Below are 19,094 nucleotides of genomic sequence, written 5' to 3' on the forward strand. Positions count from 1 at the left end.
GGCTGCGTGGGAATCACTGCCTAGAGCCAGACACTGCAGTGGCTTTGCCATCGCTCGGGGGCTGTGTGGGGCCAAGCTGGGTTAGGGCCATTCCCCGCCTCTGGGGCCAGACCCCCAGGTGCCAGCAGCGGGCGGCAATATCTGTGCCCGGCCGGAGAGCCGGGCCGTGGGAGTCCTGCGTGACACCGTACCCAGCTACCCAGGGACGTCACACGGCAAAGCACAGCCCGTCCGAGAGAGGCCCCAGCTCGGTCCTTACCTGGAATAAAGTACTGCTCTTTGGCTGCGGAGAGAAAGGCACAAACACGTTAGCGGGGCAGCCCGGCGCCGGGGCCCACGTGGGAAGGGGGGACGGCTGGTGGTGCCTGGCGAGATCTCTGGTGCGCTGGCACCAGGGCTCGAGCCCCAGCTCTGCCACTGAAACACCGGCTGAGCTTGGGCAAGTCCCTCCAGGTCCGTGCCTCAGTTTCCCCTCCTCCCTTGCTGTCTGTGTGGCTTGGGAGCTGGGCAGGGCAGGGCGTGACGCGGTGTCTCTGCGGGGCCCAGCACCTCACGGCTCAGTTAAGGTCTCTGGATAGTGCTGCGGTAGCAGCAGCCCGGGGGGGAGCCCCCAGCCCGCGGGGGCAGTGACAGCGGCTGCATGGACGGATGCTCTGGTTCCCCAGGAAAGGGCCCGGGGCTGGAGGAGCAGGAGCCTGGGTTCCAGCTTCCCTGTGGCTGCGTGGAGACTCCGTGCCCCGGCTCGTCCTCTGCCTGCTCGGCACACGGGGGCACCGGCCCCTCGCTCCCTTCACCGCTGGGCCCAGTGCCTTCCCCAATGAACTGCCTCCGTCCCCCAGCCCCCGGGGTCCCGCAGCCGCAGGGGGGCAGGGAGGGGCCTGGACTCACCTGAGCAGCGGAACTTCTTGCTCTTGATCTGGCCGATGCGCTTGTTGGCCAGGCGGCGCGGGCTGGCGCAGCGGGCACCGCTGGTCTCAATGGGGTTGGCGCGCAGGAAATCCGCCAGCCACCGCAGGTTGCAGTCGCAGATGAAGGGGTTCTGAGCCAGGTGCCTGGGGGGGATGCAGAGGGGAGGAGGGGGATGCTGGCCCCAACACTGAGCGTTACTGGCCAGGCCCTGAGCTGGGGGTGCTGCCCCCCATGGGCAGGGCCCCCGGCTCGCGGCTCGCCCCTGGGCCCAGGCGGGGAGCACCAAACCCTGCAGGGCTCTAGGGACTCTGGGTAAATTACAGCAACCCCCAGCCTGGCCCCTCTGCGCAGCCCTGGGGCCTGCAGAGCCGCTCATGCCCCCCAGACCCAGCCAGCTCCATGCTGCCCCACTGAGCCCTGCTGGGGGGGGGGGGCGTCAGCATGTGGTGCTGGGACCCCCCAGGTTGCTCTGACTTACCCGGTTCCAGGGTTTTCTTCCCCTCTTGGCCCCGGGGGAGCCCAGGATCTGGAGGGCGTGAAGGCCTCTTTGCCCCCCCCACCCCCCAGCCCCCGGGCTGCACCTCCTGAACCAGAGCCTGCCCCACGTGGGCCATGCAGGGCGGAGCAGGAATCCCCCCAAGATCCGGGACTTGGCGGCTGGCGCTGCCCAGCACTCACAGCGTCTGGATGGCCCGCAGGGGGGCGAAGGTGCCCTTGGCCAGGCCCTGTAGCTTGTTGTCGTACAGCGAGAGCAGAGAGAGGCTCTGCAGGTCCCCGAAGGTGTCGGCGCGGATGCAGTTGATCTTGTTGGCGTTGATGAGCCTGGGGGGGGCAGGGAGATGTCAAACAGAGACGCAGGCCGGCCCTGCTCTGGGCCCCGCCGACACCGGGGCTGGCACGTCGGGCTCCCGAGAGCAGAGCCGGGCAGGCCCCAGCCCCCCGCCCCCTGCCGGAGCCGCCGCATGCTTACAGAAGCTGCAGCGCGTGGAGTCCCCCGAAGACGCCCCGGGGCAGGTCTGTGATCTTGTTCCCATACAGCACGCTGGAAAAGACAGAGCCGGTCGCTCGCACGCAGCCCCCGGGCATTGGGCTGAGCCCCCAGCCCAGCGAACGGGGATCCCCATGGGACCCCAGCAAGGAGCACGGATCCCCCCACAGCCCCCAGCTTTACCGACCCCCAGCACGGGCCACCCCACGCTGCTGGGGCCCCCAGCCTTGGGCCTGGCCAGCAATCTTACCTCCGCCGCCAAACCGGGCCCACCTGACAGTGCGACTGGCTGGCCTCAGCCAAGCCGCGCAACCGACAGGGCTGTTCATCCTCACTCCAGAGAGGCCAAGGACCAAACCTGCAGGGGGCTGCGGGTTGGGAGTGAGGGGCATTGGCAGAGCTGGGGGAACCCAGAGCTGGGATGGCAGGGGGCTGTGGGTCGAGAGTGAGGGGCGTTGGTGGAGTAAAGAGGGACCCAGAGCTGGGATGGGAGGGGGCTGCGGGTCGGGAGTGAGGGGCGTTGGCTGAGCTGGGGGAGGGGCTCAGGGCTGGGATGGGAGGGGGCTGCGGGTCGGGAGTGAGGGGCGTTGGCCGAGCTGGGGGGGACCCAGAGCTGGGATGGGAGGGGGCTGTGGGTCGGGAGTGAGGGGCGTTGGCCAAGCTGGGGGAGGGGCTCAGGGCTGGGATGGGAGGGGGCTGCGGGTCGGGAGTGGGGGCGTTGGTGGAGCAGAGGGGGACCCAGAGCTGGGATGGGAGGGGGCTGCGGGTCGGGAGTGGGGGCGTTGGTGGAGCAGAGGGGGGCCCAGAGCTGGGATGGGAGGGGGCTGCGGGTCGGGAGTGAGGGGTGTTGGTGGAGCAGAGCGGTCCCAGGGCAGCGTGACGATTAGGGAGGCTGGAGGTCGGATTCCGTCGTGTGATTCCCGGGGCTCTGGGCGCGGTGAAGCCCATGGCAGGGGGCTGCGGGTCGGGAGTGGGGGCGTTGGTGGAGCAGAGCGGTCCCAGGGCAGCGTGACGATTAGGGAGGCTGGCTGTTGGATTCCCTCGTGTGATTCCCGGGGCTCTGGGCGCGGTGAAGCCCATGGCAGGGGGCTGCGGGTCGGGAGTGAGGGGCATTGGCCGAGCTGGGGGAGGGGCTCAGGGCTGGGATGGGAGGGGGCTGCGGGTCGGGAGTGGGGGCGTTGGTGGAGCAGAGGGGGACCCAGAACTGGGATGGGAGGGGGCTGCGGGTCGGGAGTGGGGGCGTTGGTGGAGCAGAGGGGGACCCAGAACTGGGATGGGAGGGGGCTGCGGGTCGGGAGTGAGGGGCGTTGGCGGAGCTGGGGGGGGGCCCAGAGCTGGGATGGGAGGGTGTGACGAACTGGGCCTGTTCTCACGGTGGTCTGTGAATGCTGACAGGGGAGTGTGCTGGGATAGTCGGCATTGCAGGATGGGATCTGCCCGAGGGCGCATACCTGAGTGTGTAACATGAGAACCCAGGAAGGGGTTGAAGGGGAGGCGACTCCTTAGCCCGGGAAACTGAACAAAGGCTGTGGGAGGGGTCGCAAAAGGAGAGTGCGGGAAGGAGGCTAGAAGGAGGCTGGAGAGATGGCTGGGAGGCAGAGATGGCTCTGACCCCCCAAGGGGGGTGGGCTGGCATGCCCTGGGACCCCAAGCCGGACCTAACTGAGGGGGGCCCTGTTGTCTGTGCCTGCAAGACCTGTCTTGGACTGTATTCCTGTCATCCAAATAAACCTTCTGCTTTACTGTCTGGCTGAGAGTCATGGTGAATCGCAGGAAGCCGGGGGTGCAGGGCCCTGAGTCCCCCAATACTCCGTGACAACTGGTGGCAGCGGCGGGATCTACTGCACCCCGTGGACGGCGCTTCCCGCAGTAAGTGACTGGGGAGCAGTAAAACGAAGGGGGATTGACGGGGACCAGGCACGCTGAAGAGTGAGAGAGAGACGGTTATTACCCCTGGGAGTGTGTGACCAGCGAGAAGGACTTTTGCAGTAACAGGGTCCCCCGGGGGGATCGCAGCGAGTGGTCCCAGGGGCGGAGGAGTCTGCAGCTCGACCCTGGCAGAGAGGTGGTGACCTCGAGAAGGGCTGGCACACTAGGGGTCTCCCTGGGAACTGTGGGGAGCTGTGAGCACACAGGCCGGTGAGTGGCCAGCAGGAAGATGTATGCCAAGCGGCTTAAGAGCGACCTGGTGGAGCTGTGCAAGCAGAGGCGGCTGCGCATTGGGAGGCTCACCAAAGAACAGCTCATTGCCCAGCTGGAGGCGGAAGATCGCGCGAATGAACCGATCCCTGTGTCTCAGGGAAGCAGCCTGGCAAATGCAGCGCAGGCACCAGTGTCTGTCCCAGCTGGGAGTGGTCAGCCGGCTGCTGAGGGCTTCCCGAGACCCCTCCTTCCTATGCCTAGGGGAAGGGTGGGGAGGAGCCCAGCAAATACCGAAGGCGCCGTGACCCCCCCGGCCAGCAGGGGGTCCCCCCGGCGAAGCTCGCCGGCCAGCAGAGGATCCTCCCGGCGACGTTCGGCATCCGGGGAGCGGAATTGGCTGGAATGGGAGAAAGAGCTAAAACTGAGGGAGCTGGAGGATCGTGAACGACAGAGACAGCATGAACGGGAGGAGAAAGAGAGACAGCATCAGCGTGAAGAGAGACAGCGTCAGCAGGAACGGGAGGAGAATGAGAGACAGAGACAGGAGAATGAGAGACAGCGTCAGCATGACCTGGAACTGGCGAGATTGAAGGGCAGCGAACCCCCGGCTGCGGTGAGTGAGGGGGGACCCAGGACTGCACGGAGCTTTGATAAGTGCATCATGGCCCCATACAAGGAGGGGGAGGACATGGATGACTTCCTGGAGGCCTTTGAGACGGCCTGCGAGCTGCACCGGGTGGAGCCCGCGGACAGACTCCGGGTCCTTACCCCCTTACTGGACCCCAAATCCGTGGCATTGTACCGCCAACTGGGAGAGGCAGAGAAAGGGGACTACGAACTATTCAAAAAGGCCCTGCTACGAGAGTTTGGGCTGACTCCTGAGATGTACCGGGAAAGGTTCCGGAGTCAAGATAAAACCCCTGAGATCTCATATCTGCAACTAGCCGCCCGCATGGAAAGATACGCCAGCAAGTGGGCTGGTGGGGCCCAGACGAAGGAGGACCTGATTAAACTGCTGGTACTGGAGCAACTGTATGAGCGGTGCCCATCCGACCTGAGGCTGTGGTTGGTGGACAGAAAGCCAGAGAACCCGCGACACGCCGGGCAGCTGGCTGATGAGTTTGTAAAGAGCCGGTCAGGGGGTGGCAGGGAGGAGTCCCAAAGGAGCAATCCCACCACAACGCAGAGAGAGAGTCACCATGGGACCTCCCCGTGGGAAAATACAGAAAAACCCCATCAGAGGGGAACATCCGGCATCAGGACCATCCGACCCACTCAAGGGGACCCATGGGACATGGGCTGCTACCACTGTGGCCAAAAGGGCCACATACGGGCCCAGTGCCCCAAGCTCAGGGACAGACTGAGCAGGCCGAACCCACAGAGGGTTGACTGGGTAGAGACCCAGCCCGGCGAGAGGCAGCATTCCCAGGGAAGGGGGGCTGGCAGAGTACCACCTGCTAAGGAGGGAGGAGAGCCCCAGGCCAGCTTCTCTGGGGGGCCAGATGCTCCGGATTCAAAGTTCTCCGTTTACAGGGTTGGCGCGGGGCTGTCCCTGCGGAGCGAGTGCCTTGTTCCCCTGGAGGTGGATGGGAAGGAAGTTTATGGTTACTGGGACACGGGCGCAGAGGTGACACTGGCCCGGCCCGAGGTGGTGGCCCCAGATCGGGTGGTGCCCAACACCTTCCTGACCCTGACCGGGGTGGGCGGGACCCCATTCAAGGTTCCCGTAGCGAGGGTACACCTGAAATGGGGGGCCAAGGAGGGCCCCAAGGACGTGGGAGTGCACCACCATTTGCCCACTGAGGTGTTGATGGGGGGGGACCTAGAGGACTGGCCCAGCAGCCCCCAGACCGCCTTAGTTGTGACCCGCGGTCAGAGCCGGCGAGGGGCACTGCGCCCTGGCCTTGGGGGGGGTGCCTTGCCTGAGGCGCGGGACTCTAACCTGGTGGGGAGGGAACGCCCAGGGACGCGGCTCAGGGAGGCTGCAGCTTCGGACCCAGCGGGCGAGAAAGAGCAGGTGGCCATCCCCGTCCCAGCTGCTGAGTTCCAGGCCGAGTTGCAGAGAGATCCCTCCTTGCGGAAGATAAGGGACCTGGCCGACCTCAATGCGGTACAGACCATGGGACGAGGTGGCCGGAAAGGATTCCTGTGGGAGAAGGGGTTCCTGTACCGAGAATGGGCTCCCCCAGGGAAAATGGAGTCAGGGGGGATCAGGAGGCAGCTGGTGGTACCCCAGAAGTATCGCCGCCAGCTGCTGTGCCGGGCCCATGACATTCCCCTCTCAGGGCACCAGGGAACCTGGCGTACCCAGCAGAGGCTGCTACGGAGCTTTTACTGGCCTGGGGTCTTTGCTACTGTCCGACAGTACTGCGGATCCTGTGACCCCTGTCAGAGGGGGAGGAAGGCCTGGGACAAGGGGAAAACAGCTTTAGGACCCTTGCCCAGCATAGAGGAGCCTTTTCGGAGGGTGGCCAAGGTAAAAAGGGCGGCTCTAAACCAAGAGAGCCCAAAGCACAGACCTCCAGACTGGAGCGCTGGGAGAAGACCACAGCCCAGTTGGAACCCCAGAGGTATGGGGGTGGGAAAAGGGCACAGGCCGCATAAACCTTCCCACATGCGAACTGCGAGTGCCATCAAGCACCCCCGACCTAAGGGGGGGCGTGAAACTGGAGGGGCCTGGTGTAATTCTCACCAAGGAATGGGAGGGATGCGGGGGCATCCATGGGAACGGGGGTAGGTTCGAACTTCCCCGGGTCACTGGCTAAAGTGACCCTGCTCAGTTCGGTCTCGAAGGGGGGAGAGATGTGACGAACTGGGCCTGTTCTCACGGTGGTCTGTGAATGCTGACAGGGGAGTGTGCTGGGATAGTCGGCATTGCAGGATGGGATCTGCCCGAGGGCGCATACCTGAGTGTGTAACATGAGAACCCAGGAAGGGGTTGAAGGGGAGGCGACTCCTTAGCCCGGGAAACTGAACAAAGGCTGTGGGAGGGGTCGCAAAAGGAGAGTGCGGGAAGGAGGCTAGAAGGAGGCTGGAGAGATGGCTGGGAGGCAGAGATGGCTCTGACCCCCCAAGGGGGGCTGGGCTGGAATGCCCTGGGACCCCAAGCCGGACCTAACTGAGGGGGGCCCTGTTGTCTGTGCCTGCAAGACCTGTCTTGGACTGTATTCCTGTCATCCAAATAAACCTTCTGCTTTACTGGCTGGCTGAGAGTCATGGTGAATCGCAGGAAGCCGGGGGTGCAGGGCCCTGAGTCCCCCAATACTCCGTGACAGAGGGGGCTGCGGGTCGGGAGTGAGGGGTGTTGGTGGAGCAGAGGGGGATCCAGAACTGGGATGGCAGGGGGCTGCGGGTCGGGAGTGGGGGCGTTGGTGGAGCAGAGGGGGACCCAGAACTGGGATGGGAGGGGGCTGCGGGTCGGGAGAGGGGGCGTTGGTGGAGCAGAGGGGGACCCAGAACTGGGATGGGAGGGGGCTGCGGGTCGGGAGTGAGGGGCGTTGGCGGAGCTGGGGGGGGCCCAGAGCTGGGATGGGAGGGGGCTGCGGGTCGGGAGTGAGGGGTGTTGGTGGAGCAGAGGGGGATCCAGAACTGGGATGGCAGGGGGCTGCGGGTCGGGAGTGGGGGCGTTGGTGGAGCAGAGCGGTCCCAGGGCAGCGTGACAATTAGGGAGGCTGGCTGTCGGATTCCCTCGTGTGATTCCCGGGGCTCTGGGCGCGGTGAAGCCCATGGCAGGGGGCTGCGGGTCGGGAGTGAGGGGTGTTGGTGGAGCAGAGCGGTCCCAGGGCAGCGTGACAATTAGGGAGGCTGGAGGTCGGATTCCCTCGTGTGATTCCCGGGGCTCTGGGCGCGGTGAAGCCCATGGCAGGGGGCCGGGGGTGGCCGGGGCCGGCGCGGGGACTCACAGTGAGTTTAGTGAGCGCAGCCCCTGGAAGGCGTCGGGCGCGATCTCCGAGATCTGGTTGTTGCTCAGGTCTCTGCAAGGCAAAGGGGGAAATGCCCAGCGTTGTCCCCAGCCCCCGCCCGCTGCACCAGCCCCGCCCAGCTGCAGCCTTGGGGGGGGCACAGGGAGCGTCTCCCCCGGCGCTGGCCAGAATCCCACTGCTCCCCCCAGCGCCCCATGGAGGGGCCAGGTCCTTGCCCAGCCGCCCCTGCCGGAGCAAGAGCGGTGTGGGGGCTGGCGGGTGCCCCGGAAGGCCCTGGGGGCAGGCCGGGCACTGCTGAGGGCACTGGCAGCCCTGGGGCAGAGGGGCAGGAGACGGGTCTCTCCCCCACGGGCCCTGCAGGGATGACGGGGCCGTGGCAAGCGCATGCCCTGAGGTGGGGGTGATGGGCTGGCGGATGGGCTCACAGGAACGGGGTTGGAGATGGGCTGGGAGGCTGTCACTCTTGGGAGCCCGGCTGGTTGTGAGCCCGAGTCCTTAGGCCTGGCAGACCGCCGGGGTGGGAGGAAAGGGGGAATTGCCCAGGGGCCCGGGCAATTTAAAAGGGCCTGGGTGGGTCCCTGTGAGCCACGCAGCCACCCGACAGCCTAGTTACCGGCACGCAGGTGCTCAGGGAACCCGCCCAGGGACCTGCCGCGGCCGGGGAGGGGCACTGCATCCCCGGAGCCCCGTCCTGCACCCCAACCCCCAGCCCTGATCCCCTTCCAGCACTCCGAACCCCTCAGCCCCGGCCTGGGGGTCCCCTCCTGCACCCCCAGCTGGAGCCCTTGCACCCTAACCCTCTACCCCACCTGCCCCTCCCACACTCCGAACCCCTCGGCCCCACCCCCACCCCATGGATTTTGTTCTGTGCACCAATACGGAGGTGACGTGACTCACAGGGTCATGTCCCACCTCACCTCCATATTGGTGCCTGTAACCAAATTCATTCCGCACACGGGTGGGAAACATTAGCGGGAACACGGCAGGGGGGCCCTTTTAAATCACCCGGGCGGGCTGCAGGGCTCCTTGGCGCACAGGGTGGTACCGGCGGCCAGTCGTGCAAGTAGAAATCACTTCTTGCCGGTACTGCACTCGTGGGAGGGACACAAGGGGGTGGCACATGACCCTCCACGTGACTCTGTCCCACCCCCAGCCTGCGGCCCCTACGCTCTCCCTGTCCCCTCCAACACCCCCCTCACCTGTCTACAATTTTACAACTGCGTCCGTTAAACAGGCAGTTGTAAAATGCTGGTTTGGGCCCCTGGTGCCACCCGTACTTCCAGGTGTCACTGGGGGTCCAGTCACCCCCACATTGAAAACGTCTCAGATGAGCGAAGGCTGGGGAGGACAATCCCCCGCCTTCCGGTAACACACTAGCAGCGCCTCTGTTACGCCCAAACGAAGCTTCTGCCAGCTCCTGTGCCAACTCCTCTGCCTTTCCCACCTCCTCTGCCATCGCCACCTCCTCTGCCATCGCCAACTCCTCTGCCTTTCCCACCTCCTCTGCCTTCGCCACCTCCTCTGCCATCGCCACCTCCTCTGCCTTTCCCACCTCCTCTGCCATCGCCACCTCCTCTGCCATCGCCGCCTCCTCTGCCATCGCCACCTCCTCTGCCTTTCCCACCTCCTCTGCCTTTCCCACCTCCTCTGCCATCGCCACCTCCTCTGCCTTCGCCAACACCTCTGCCTTTCCCACCTCCTCTGCCTTCGCCAACACCTCTGCCATCGCCACCTCCTCTGCCATCGCCACCTCCTGGGCCTTTGACTGGGGCCTGACCCACATAAAACAGCCCTACGGATGCTAACAAAGCCTTTGTTTACGTTTGTTAGCATATGTATTGTGCTGTTAAGAGTGAATGCCCTGGGGGGGCGGAGCTGCTGGCATGGGGCCGTCCGGTGGCCCCTGTCTTTCCAGTGCTCCATACCGGCTAGAAATCTCCTGCAGGTTCGGGGTACCAGGGTACCGCCGTATTGGCACTCCTGCCAACAGCGCCGAGGCAGGCGGGCGGGCATGTGGAAGCCCTGGCCGTGCCGGAAGAGCTCGCCAAGCAGCGCAGCCGGCAGCTCGCTGGGCACCAGCCAACACGGGCGCAGCAACGCCCAGGGTCAGGCGGACCTTTCGAGGGGGTCCATTGACTGTTCTGCCCTGGGGCCCGGATTTGCTGTTGGCGGGTCTGAGAGCTGGGTTCACCCCACAGGCACCCTAAGCCCCATTGGCACCTGCTGCGTGAGCCCGGGGCAGAGGGGCCCAGTGCCAGGGACTCCATTGGGCGCAGAGCTGAGGGACCACAGGGTACCCAGGACAGGAGCAGGGCCCCTCGGGCTCCTCACGGGCTGAGACCCCAGAGGCGGCTGCAGGGACCTGGGGCAGGAGCTGGGGGCAATGGGGCAGAGGGCGTGGGGGGCAGTGCTGGGCACGCCCAGGGTCAGGGTCGGGGCACTTACATCCGCCGCAGCTTCTTGTAGGGTGAGAAGGCCCCAGGGGGGACGGATCTGATCCCGTTCAGTTCCAGGCGTCTGCAGGGAGACAGAAAATGAACCAAACCTGCCCGTCCCCCTGGCCACCTACTGCAGCCCGGCCTCTCCCTGCAAGGGGCGCTGTGGGGGCACAGTGGGGCGCTGGCTGTGGGGGGAGCTGCCCCAGCCCCGCCTCTCCCTGCAGGGGGCACTGTGGGGGCACAGTGGGGCGCTGGCTGTGGGGGGAGCTGCCCCAGCCCCACCTCTCCCTGCAGGGGGCGCTGTGGGGGCACAGTGGGGCGCTGGCTGTGGGGGGGAGCTGCCCCAGCCCCACCTCTCCCTGCAGGGGCGCTGTGGGGGCACAGTGGGGCGCTGGCTGTGGGGGGAGCTGCCCCAGCCCCACCTCTCCCTGCAGGGGCGCTCTCAGTGGGGCGGGCTCGCCCTGAGTTGGCTCGGCTGGAGTTCCCAACGGAGATTCGCTCTAGTTACAGTTTGGGCGAAGTCCTGGGGGAACGGGCGAGCAGGGCACAGCCCCCCGGGGGGGGGGGTCGCTGGGGATCCGGGGCAACTGGCTTGTCCAAGGGCCGGCTCCAGCCTCGAGCGGCGACATCCTCCTGCTGCCTACGGCTGCCCTACGGGAGACCGTGCGTGTGCAACCGTGTGTGCACAGACGTGTGTGACAGTGCGCGTGTGCAGGGAAGTGTGCACCACGGGGCGTTCGGCAGGCAGGGAGCCAGGCCTGTGACCCCTCAGGTCTGCCTTGTCATGCAGCCCCACGGAGCCGTTAACGGCAGAATCCAGCCCCGTGCGCCCGGGCCCCGGGACGGTGGCAGCAGGGGAGTGTTTGTCACCTCACCGCCCCCCACCAACCCCTCCTGCCCCGGCTGGGGGTGACCAGACCATTCGGGGTTGCCTGCTCGTGGGGCACAGGCTGGGGGTGGGATGCAGCGAGCAGCAGTGGGGGGGGCTGAGCAGGGAGGGGGCCGAACGGGGGTGGGGACTGGGGCGGAGCAGGGCTGGGTTGTGGACGGGGCTATGGTTGGAAGAGGCGGGACCGGGAGCCATGTGACTCACCCAGAAGGCCGGAGCCAGAGCAGCGGAAGTGCCCTAAATGGGGGAGGGGGCCCACCGTCACTCACCCTTACGGCCAGTAAAAAGTGAGGGGCCCTGGTCCCCTGGCCCCCGGTTCTGGTGCCAAGCCAGGAGGACCCCAGGGGTCTGGCTCGCGGTTCCGAAGCTGGGGCCGTAGCAGCGACCTGGGGGGGCCGTGACAGCTGTGCGCCCATGCCCCACATGCTCCCCCTCTGGGGCCAACAGCTGGGGGCCGGTACACTCCTGGGGGCGGGGCTGGGCGGGGGGCCGGCGGGGGGCGCTGGCGCACTCACATCTCCGTCATGCCCTCGGGCAGGTTGGCGGGGATGGCCGTCAGCCCCTTGCCGCGGCAGTCCACCACACTGTTGCTGCAGGTGCACATGGCGGGGCAGGAGCCGGACGAGAGGCTGCAGACCTGGGCGTGGGCGGCGTCCGTTTGTCCTGCCGGGGGAGCAAAGCAGCGGCCGAGTGAGACCGGGGCACGGCGGGGCAGGGCGGGGCGGGGGCAGGGAGCTCGAGGGCGCGGCTGGTGCTGGGCCAGGCGGAGACGTGGCATCGCCCTCCCCTCACGCCCCCGAAGAGCCTCTTCGGTTCCCAGGGCACCAGCCCCGCAGCCCAGAGCAGCTCCCTCCCCTGAGGCAGGGCCCCCCGGCAACCCAGAGCCCCCCACACATCCCAGACCCCCCCAGGCAGGGCCCCCCTGGCATCCTAGACACACCCCCACATCCCGGACCCCCTCCAAGGCAGGCCCCGCCTGCATCCCAGACCCCCCCCAGGCAGGGCCCCCCCGCAGCCCAGACCCCTCCACATCCCGGACCCCCCCACAGGCAGGGCCCCCCCGCAACCCAGACCCCCCTACATCCCGGACCCCCCCAGACAGGGCCCCCCTGGCATCCTAGACACCCCCCCACATCCCAGACCCTCCCAGGCAGGCCCCCCCGCACATCCCAGACCCCCCCAGGCAGGCCCCATCCCACATCCCAGACCCCCCCAGGCAGGGCCCCCCTGGCATCCTAGACACCCCCCCACATCCCAGACCCCCCCCAGGCAGGGCCCCCTTGGCATCCTAGACACGCCCCCACATCCCGGACCCACTCCCAGGCAGGCCCCGCCCACATCCCAGACCTCCCCCAGGCAGGCCCCCCCGCACCCGCTCACCTGAGCAGCTGAACTCGTTTTTCTGGAGCTCAGGCAGGCTGATGCCGCGGAGGGGGGGGGGCCCGGCGCACTGCGTGAAGAGCCCGATGGCGGGGCGCTGGCGCAGCCACTGCGCGAGCCAGCCCAGGTGGCAGTCGCAGAACAGCTGGTTGGAATGGAGGCGGCTGGGGAGGGGCAGAGGGTCAGTGTCGGGGTCCCCCCCATGGGGACATCCCCGCCCGCCCGTCCCCTGGGCCCCAGCTGGGCCTCCCCATCCCCCAGGGCCCACGGCCCCTCCCCCATCCTACCCCACCCATGCCCTGCCCCTCCCCCAGACCTCCCCCCCGCCCCCCCCGCACTCACAAGGTCCGCAGTCTGGGCATGTGGTTGAAGCTGGACACGGGGATGGTGCTGATGTTGTTGTTGTTCAATGTCCTGCGAGTGGTGATGGAGATGGGTCAGGGCCCCCCCACCGGGACTGACCAGCCAGAGCCCCCCCACCCATGCTCCCCTCGCCAGGATAGACTAGCCAGAGCCCCCGCCCCCGTGCTCCCCCCACCAGGATAGACCAGCCAGAGCCCCCCCCCGCGTGCCCCTCCCGCTGGGACAGACCAGCCAGAGGCCCCCCTGTGACATTATTGACATAAACTGGGACCGTATAGATCATTGTTGCAACCAAGGTCCTGTAGTGGCACCCAAATCTGGTATAAAGGGGGTCAAATGGGGTGTCTAAGACAAGGTTATGGTTTACTGGTTATGATTATGCTGTCTATATGTGTGTATCAGTTTTGTGGTCGAAGTTATGAATATTGGCTCTATACTGTCTGTATGGCAAACTTATGCTATGCTTCTGGGTGACATCCCAGACAAGCTGAGATTAGCTCTGCCTAGCCTGCTTGATGGCCCATTAAGGACCATCAGCTATACAATGGACCCATTGAGAGAAGGCAGATACGCCTTGTAACTCAGCAAAGTATGCAGGAACTGGCCCATGTGACTCCAGACTCCATTTTGCTGTAATTTTCCACAGTAAGAACAAAGAGGTGTTCTTACACCTGGAAAAGACTATATAAGGCTGATGCCTCATCTCCATCTTGTCTCCAATCCTGCTTCATACCTCTGGAGGAACTTTGCTACAAACTGAAGCTCTGAACAAAGGACTGAGGACCCATCCCAGCGGGGGATGTATTCCAGAGACTTGATTTGAACCTGCAGTTTATTCCATCGCTGCTGCAAGCCCGAACCAAGAACTGTGTCATTACTGTATGTAATTGATTCCATTTAACCAATTCTAACTCTCATCTCTATCTTTTTCCTTTTATAAATAAACCTTTAGATTTTATATTCTAAAGGATTGGCAACAGCGTGATTTGTGGGTAAGATCTGATTTGTATATTGACCTGGGTCTGGGGCTTGGTCCTTTGGGATCAGGAGAACCTTTTTCTTTTACTTGGGTACTGGTTTTCATAACCATTTGTCCCCGTACGAGTGGCACTGGTGGTTATACTGGGAAACTGGAATGTCTAAGGAGATTGCTTGAGAGACTTGCGGTTAGCCAGTGGGGTGAGACCGAAGTGCCCTTAGTCTGGCTGGTTTGGTTTGCCTTAGAGGTGGAAAATACCCCAGCCTTGGGCTGCAACTGCCCTGTTTGAGCAATTTGTCCTGAGTTGGCACTCTCAGTTGGGTTCCGCCAGAACCGCATTGTCACAGTGGCGTAGTCGTGCTTGGATCCACAGAACCAGGTCAATTAAGCTTTGGGTCAGAACCCCACGCTATCCAAATTTGAATTTTGGGATTGAGAGTTTTGTTGGTTAAAGAGCTGCTGCAATGGCTGAGCAAAGAGCATATGAGGGACTTGGCAAAAAAGCCCTGGAAAATTTGTGTTCAGAAAAGAGGATAAGCTTTAGAAAGAAAGCTACAAAGGAAGAACTGAGAAATCTGTTAATAGCCAGTGATCAGGGGGCAAGAGCACAGCCCTTACCTGAGGCTACAGATGATGAAGAAAAGATTAGGATGCAAAAGGCGACAAGTAAACTGCAATTTGAGCATGAACAGAAACTAGCAGATCTTCGATTGCTGGAGAAGCAAAAAATAGCAGAATTAGAGAAGGAAGCCGATCAAAGAAAGAAGGAGGCTGATGAGAGAGAAGAGAGAGCTCGTAAGGGGCGTCTAGAGCTGCTCGCTGCTGAGCAGGAGACTCACAAGATGGAACAGGAAACGGCCAGACTTCAGCTCCAAGTAATGGAAAAGCGGAGAAAGTCATCCCCACCGGGTACTCCACTTCCCCCTCGCCATGAGAAAAACTGGGAAAGGATGTGTCCCATTTACAATGATACTGAAGATATAGAGGAGTTTTTGTCTACCTTTGAACGCCTCTGCAATCTGTACCAGATCCCTGAGGGTCAGCGAATGCCTGTCCTGCTGACCAGACTGACTGGAAAAGCCAGGGAGGTATTCAATGACTTGGGGGAACAAGAAGCCTTAGATTATGAGCGGTTTAAGGATTCTGTGTTAAGGCGGTTCAAGGTTACTCCTGAATCTTACAGAGTTACGTTTAGAGAGTTTAAAATGTCTAAGGATTGTACTTTTGTAGAATGTGCTCATAAGCTGATGGGTTTTGTTAAAAAGTGGGTTGTGGGAGCCAAGGCGCATGGGAGTTTTGAAAAACTGCTGGATTTAATAACTTTGGAACAGTTCTTAGACATTGTGCCTGACCATGTGAGAGCAGCTGTGTGTGACAGGGACCCTGAGTCAGTCCTACGGGCAGCAGAGATTGCGGATGCCCATACCCAAAACAGGGCTCGAGAAGGGTGTAAAACCCCGGGGAAAACTGATCACCATTCTCCCCAGTTCAAGAGGAGGGAAGGATTTAAAAATAAACCTGACTCTTCTAAAGGAGTTCAAGGGGGCCCGGAGGGTAGGAACTCACATCCCAGGACGGAACAGATTACATGCTATCACTGTGGTATCCTGGGCCACATGAGACCAGACTGCCCGACACTGAAGGGCAGCCCAAAACCAGCAACCCCAAATGCCATGGCCAATGCTAACCCTGTTGTTGTAAACTCACAGACAAGCCACACAGAGCCCAGCATTGGTGCCCTGTGTGCAAATGCTGTTTCTGTGGTCTCTGAAGAATTTGACCTTAAAACTCACATTAAAGCTAAATATGGTGGAAATAACGCAGAGTTTATTAGCAGTGCAGAAGTGAATGGAGTGAGGTGTATGGCATGGAGGGACACCGCAGCAGATATTACTCTGGTTAAAGCAAGTCTTGTCAGGAAGGAAGATTATTTGCCAGGTGAAGATGTAACTGTTGTAGCCTTATCTAAGTATTTTGTCAGGGTGTCTTTGGCTAAAATCCACCTGAAATGGAAGGGTTTGGAGGGCACCATGGTTGTGGGAGTAAAAGACATAATCCCTAAGGATATTATGATTGGAAATGATATTAAAGCTATGGTCAGTCAAGTTAATACAAACCAGGCACAGGAGAGGATTGATCCTAAGGTTGTGCCTAGGGGGGGTTTCTCCAAAAGTTTGTCTTTGGAAAGTAGCTGTTCGGCTGTGAATGAAGTTTCTGAATGTCTATCTAATGTCTCAGAAGTAAATCTGGAATTAGATCAAGCGAAGGGAGAGGAAAACAAGGAGATTTTGGATGAGCCTAGGCAGTCTTGTGAGCTGATAGCTTTATCTAGTCAGCAGTTTGGGAAGGCAAGGAGAGTGGAAGATGAGTGTCCCTATACCTTACCTGTTTCCTGTGTGGAGAATAGTGACAGTGAAGGAAATGTGCCTGTGTCTGTCAGGGGTATTGACTTGCCTATGGAGGAAGCTACCCCAGTCTCCAAGCAGTTGTCTGTGAACAGCCCGGTGTGCTGGGACAAGGGAAATGAAATCCCAAACAGTATGTCTAGTAAAGGAAAATGCGTCTCCAACTCTTTTTTGTCTGTGGAGCAGACAGAAGGTGCCTTTCGGCCTGTGATGGTTGAGAGTAATTTAGTTGTCTCAGAGTTGGTTCTGGATTCAACTAAAGCCCAGGAAGGGAATGGTCCTAAGTTTGCATCTGCTGGGGAGAATGGCACCGTAACTAGGTTGCATCCAGCTAGTGTCTTAGCAAAATCCCAGAGACCAAACAATTCTGGTGCTTGTATTTTGCCTGTTGCTCATGTGTGGTTGGAGAAGGGTGTAGCAACTCTGTCTGATCAGGGTGATACCCTAGCCAGGGCACAAGAAGAGCAGAAAGGTAATTTGGTTGTGGTACCTACGGACAGTTTAACAACTTGTAGCAAAAAGAAAAAATTTCCTAAGCTTGTGTGTGGCAAAGAGAAGGGAACTATTTCTAACCTTTTATCTAGGAAGTCTATGGGTTCGCCTGAAAGGGGATTGTGTAGAAATCTGCCTGATGGGCCAAAGGTGATCCTGAATGTAAGTAAGATCCGGATAAAGTCTGTTGTTGCTCAGGAAAGTGTTCCTTTAGAGCAAGCCCTAGGTGAAGAGGGTAAGGGCAGAATTTCTGTGAGGGGTGAATTGCTGCTTAGAAAAGCTCCTGGAGAAAGGAATCCTCATGGTACTCGGTGCGAGCAGTTCCCTGCAACTGAAGGGTGTGAGAGTGATTTAATCAAGGAAGTTTCAGTTCCTAGCAGCAAACAATTGTCTGTTGTGAATGGATCCACTGACTTTCCTTTTAAAAGATCCAGTGTGGGTAGCTTTGAGAAGGTCTCAAAGGAAGTAAAAGTTGTTAAGGAATTGAGGCAGCCCTATAACCAAGTGGCTGTGTTGGGCCAACTTGTTGGGGAGACAATGGTGTTGGAACAGGAATGTCTCCTTTCTGATTCTTTAAATGAGCAGTTTGTGCTTCAGGGTTTGAGGACAGATTTGGTTACTGATGTGTCAGAGCAGAGCAGTTTTATGGCTAATGCTTGAGGATGCGGGGGAGAGCAAGCAAACTCTCACCCGCAGACTCTTTGGATTTGTGTGGTATCTCTTTAAGACAGAGTCCAGCCTTGGAAATGATAGCAGTTACAAATATGAAAACTGGTGGACTGGCTCTGGTCTGGGGTAGTGCAGATTACTTGCCTGGCTGGGAGGGGAAGGACTTGCTAATAGCTGTTAGCACAGAGGGCCCACCCCATCAGCCAGTGAATTCTGTTAAGCAAGAGAAATCAGGGTTTGATCCTGCAGGACAAGGAGGAAAGAGAAAACTGAATTTTGCAAAGGGAGGCCACAGGTTAACCCTAAAATGCCCAAACTCCGATGGTATTGAGCCAAAGGTGTGGCATGTCAAAAACGATTGTAGATGGACACTTGCAATAAACTTGTTGTTATTGCTAAATTTTGTAATGAGTGTGTTGATATTGCCACAAACTGTAAAAATGTACAATGTGCCTAATCTTTTGGAGAATCCCTTGAACATGTTAAAAGGAATACATGAGAACACACGTTCTGTTAAAAGGCCTTGTTACATTGGTGTTTCACAGTTCATGCCTATAAACAAAATGGGAACTTTTCACAGGGGAAAAGACATTCCAGACCTAATGTGCTGTATGAAAAGGAAGACTGAGGCACACTACCATATTGCTTTCATGGCTAAATGCCAAGATTCCTGGACTATGAAGAACATTAATATCTGCATTTATTCGATGTTAATTGGGTTCCGAACATTTGCCCGAGCTGGTATGGATAAAGTAGCGGTTTTCTTTAGCTCTTGGCAAGATCACATGGCACATACAGGAACCATGCTGCCAGAGCAGATCCAATCCACTATTGTTCTAACCAAGTTTTACCTTGAGTTTGTAAAGAGGTTCAATCATGTGGTTGAACATGATTTTGATAAACCGTTTCTGTTATACACTGGTACGGCTTCTACCCCAATACTAGCTGTAGTGAGACAGAACCCAGGATGGGGAGCTCTTGGGATGCAGTCAGTGATGTTTGTGTCATCCCTTCCTGCATTAATTTTGCGTTGGGGGTGTGACGTTATTGACATAAACTGGGACCGTATAGATCATTGTTGCAACCAAGGTCCTGTAGTGGCACCAAATCTGGTATAAAGGGGGTCAAATGGGGTGTCTAGGACAAGGTTATGGTTTACTGGTTATGATTATGCTGTCTATATGTGTGTATCAGTTTTGTGGTCGAAGTTATGAATATTGGCTCTATACTGTCTGTATGGCAAACTTATGCTATGCTTCTGGGTGACATCCCAGACAAGCTGGGATTAGCTCTGCCTAGCCTGCTTGATGGCCCATTAAGGACCATCAGCTATACAATGGACCCATTGAGAGAAGGCAGATACGCCTTGTAACTCAGCAAAGTATGCAGGGACTGGCCCATGTGACTCCAGACTCCATTTTGCTGTAATTTTCCATGGTAAGAACAAAGAGGTGTTCTGACACCTGGAAAAGACTATATAAGGCGGATGCCTCATCTCCATCTTGTCTTCAATCCTG

General features: G+C 60.2%; 1 protein-coding gene across 1 annotated transcript in view; it reads right to left on the minus strand.

Annotated features, from left to right (window-relative positions):
- Positions 1 to 19,094, minus strand: part of SLIT1 (slit guidance ligand 1) — a 139,264-nt gene that overhangs the window by 29,140 nt on the left and 91,030 nt on the right. Inside the window, exons 7-15 of the mRNA XM_054035641.1 lie at positions 13,012 to 13,083; positions 12,670 to 12,833; positions 11,805 to 11,952; positions 10,408 to 10,479; positions 7,942 to 8,013; positions 1,880 to 1,951; positions 1,588 to 1,731; positions 889 to 1,052; positions 260 to 283 (exon numbers count right to left, since the gene is read on the minus strand). Coding sequence (XP_053891616.1) covers positions 260 to 283; positions 889 to 1,052; positions 1,588 to 1,731; positions 1,880 to 1,951; positions 7,942 to 8,013; positions 10,408 to 10,479; positions 11,805 to 11,952; positions 12,670 to 12,833; positions 13,012 to 13,083 — 932 coding nt within the window. The remainder of the gene's footprint in view (positions 1 to 259; positions 284 to 888; positions 1,053 to 1,587; positions 1,732 to 1,879; positions 1,952 to 7,941; positions 8,014 to 10,407; positions 10,480 to 11,804; positions 11,953 to 12,669; positions 12,834 to 13,011; positions 13,084 to 19,094) is intronic.

The sequence above is a fragment of the Malaclemys terrapin genome, chromosome 7 (assembly GCF_027887155.1).
Source record: "Malaclemys terrapin pileata isolate rMalTer1 chromosome 7, rMalTer1.hap1, whole genome shotgun sequence".
Classification (NCBI taxonomy): Eukaryota; Metazoa; Chordata; order Testudines; family Emydidae; genus Malaclemys; species Malaclemys terrapin.